The sequence below is a fragment of the Papaver somniferum genome, unplaced genomic scaffold (genome assembly GCF_003573695.1).
Source record: "Papaver somniferum cultivar HN1 unplaced genomic scaffold, ASM357369v1 unplaced-scaffold_139, whole genome shotgun sequence".
Classification (NCBI taxonomy): Eukaryota; Viridiplantae; Streptophyta; class Magnoliopsida; order Ranunculales; family Papaveraceae; genus Papaver; species Papaver somniferum.
The window spans coordinates 2,176,201-2,178,996 of NW_020623156.1; the positions used below are offsets into that span (position 1 = coordinate 2,176,201).

General features: G+C 37.6%; 1 protein-coding gene across 1 annotated transcript; it reads right to left on the bottom strand.

The window, feature by feature from the left end:
* Positions 1-454: 454 nt before the first annotated feature.
* On the bottom strand, positions 455-1,969 carry LOC113335336 (purine permease 3-like). Its single transcript, XM_026581421.1, has 2 exons — positions 1,124-1,969; positions 455-1,032 (listed from the first exon to the last, which is right to left on the bottom strand). The coding sequence occupies exons 1-2, from the start codon at positions 1,904-1,906 to the stop codon at positions 709-711; spliced, it is 1,107 nt and encodes a 368-aa protein (XP_026437206.1). The 5' UTR covers positions 1,907-1,969; the 3' UTR covers positions 455-708.
* Between the last annotated feature and the right edge of the window lie 827 nt (positions 1,970-2,796).

Sequence of the window (2,796 nt, forward strand, 5' to 3'; positions counted from 1 at the left end):
AATTAGCGGTGTTTCGTTTTTCTTCGATCGGCCAACCCCACCGTGGCAGCAGTGTTCTAGTTAGCCTTTGGGCTAATTGCAAGTCCTGATTTCTCTAAATTAATAGCTTGTCATGAAAATTTGTTGAAGTACATAGTAATAGTGTTTAGATTCCTTACCTGTGCTGGATTAGTCTTAGTGAAAAAATAGACGTGAGATAACAAGACTAATAACAGAAACCTTTGTCCAATGAATTAAATGTTGATTCTCAGCAAAAATCACAGATAAGGAGACAGGGGATCTCCCCCATCTCAGACCTCGTCCAAATTAATCCTTGAAGCTCTACTCAAAAGCACTGAAGGTGGTAGTGGCACATTGACTTATAAGTTAGCACCAATCAGGATGGAAACCAAGTTTAGCTAAACAATTATGTAAATATTTCCACTCAATCATATCAGAAAACCTTAGACATATCTAGTTTAACAACCATCAATTCTAGAGTTTCTTTGTTCATATTACAAAAATAAAGTATTGTAAAATGAAAGGCACATGGGCGCACACAACATTGCGCTGCAAAATATCTCAAACTTGTATGGCATACATAGGCAAAACAATTTATTGTCGTCAAGTAGAAAAACAAGAACTTGTATGTGGCTAATTTTTGTTATGCTGATTAAGGTACACTTTATCCGAATAAGTATATGAAACAAGAACTGTTGAACACTTCCACTAAGTTTTGGCCTCTAAATTTGTCTGTGTTTGATTCTTGGTTTCCCTGTATGATCCATAAAAGTAAGAAGTGAAACCCCAAAGACTCAACGCCAAAGCCATTCCTTTTTCACCTGTAAACTTCTCATGAAAAATTATCAAGGCTGCAATCTCCGTAAGAGGAAGCAGTGTTGCAGTAATAACTCCTGAAAAGAGAGATGATGTACAAAAGATAATCCCTAATGTTCCTACAAACATCAATTGCCAAACTACCGCACTGGAAACCAACACCATGTAGTATTTTGTGGCGCCTAACTCATATGCATTGGCTTCTCTCTGCATTGCCTGAATAGAATGAATAATCGAACATGTTAATCATATGACCGTGCTTATAGATAACTATAGAAAGCCTAATGTAAGTTCTTAGTTTAGTTACCGAGAAATCGTTGTTTACAAACATTCCAACAGCGCAAAACGCTGTTGCGAAAAAGGTCATGCAAAACTGATATTGCAGCACAAGACAATAAGTCATGGGTTTGCTAGATTTAGCATAAGCCACTTCCGTGCAAGGTAAAATGAATCCAGCCAATCCCGCAGCTGCAATACTTAAAATAAACCCTAGCAGATACTGAGAAGTAGTGACACCAGGTGGACGATCTCCGTTCTTGCGTATAGCGAGTAAGATTGAACCCAGTGTCATTAACACAGCTGCGTTAATCGAATAAGGAGTGAACTTTTGGTGAACCATAACAAAAGCAAAACATGCAGTGAAAACAAGTTGAGTAGATATGAGAAGTGACGAAGTTGAAACAGGGAGGAACGACAATCCATAAGAATACATAAAAGTTTCAAGTCCTAAAAGGACACCAATTACGGCAGCGGAGAGTAAGAGTTTAGGCGAAGCAAAGAACTTTCCGACACCAATAGTTTTTCGATCACGGAAATATAGAACTGCAAGAGGGATAAGTAAAATCGGGAAACCCGCTGTTTGTAACGCGCTCGATATCCATTTTCGACCACCACCATGTAAGAAATAGAGCCTAAGCAATAAAGGTCCTCCAATGGTGCCAACAGCAGATAACATGCAATTTAACAAAAGAAGACCCCATTTAGCCATCATAGAATTAAAATCTGAGTTTTCGTCACCACTTTTTGCATGGTTGTTATCATGGTTATCATCCAGATCCCCTTCCTCGATTCTCTCTATATCTATGGCCATTTTTGCTAGCTTATGATCAGAAGATTCAGAACAGTAACAGTAGCGCTGGTATAGTGAGTTCAGAGAAAGATGTGCCATATTTATTAATGAAGTGTTGCCATCATTTATAAGGAAATGATGGGGTCTAGAATATTTTGAATAGACAATATAAATAACCATATAAACGGAATCAAAGAAACATAATTCAAGCACTCCAACTCTGACTTGCTTTTAGATATTGTCTTTGTTTTGATTCTTACAAAAAACAACCCTTACATGGTGCGTTGAAGCGAAAAATGTTCGTGAAAATAGAAAAATAACACCTCCTTTTGAATTTTGATGATGGCCAGTGTTATCCAACGTATCAACCAAGGAAATTCCAAAAAGTTATGGTGTTGTAAAAGACCCGCCATATTGTGATTAGTGTCCCAAATTTTCAAGCAACTGTGAAAGGAAAATAAAAACCGAATACATCAACCTTCTCTTGGAAACTGAAAATTGTTCAACTATTCGGGAGTGAAATTAGATGATCAAATTTAAAACGTAGACGTGATCACCAAATGTGTTTATGTAGCGGCCGAAATAACCTTTAGCTAAAAAACGAGTGTCTCAGAGTGCTTGCATGTCGCGTAAACTTGAAGTTTCGCCTGGTTTCCCTGAGCTCCCCCGAGCTAAAATCAACAATACCTAACCACCAAACATCCAATCAAACTTCTCCTCATTTAGACGTTTACTTGTTTACTGTTAAATGAACCAGCTAGCGTGAGAATTTTCATATTCTGATCTCATCTCATTCCCCTACCCTTAAACTCTTCCTATCTGGGTGGCACACACCCATTCCCGTTTTTTTATGGAAGTCAAAAAACTTTTTTGCTAGCAAGAATTCATTACGTTCATTACAAAAAAAAAAA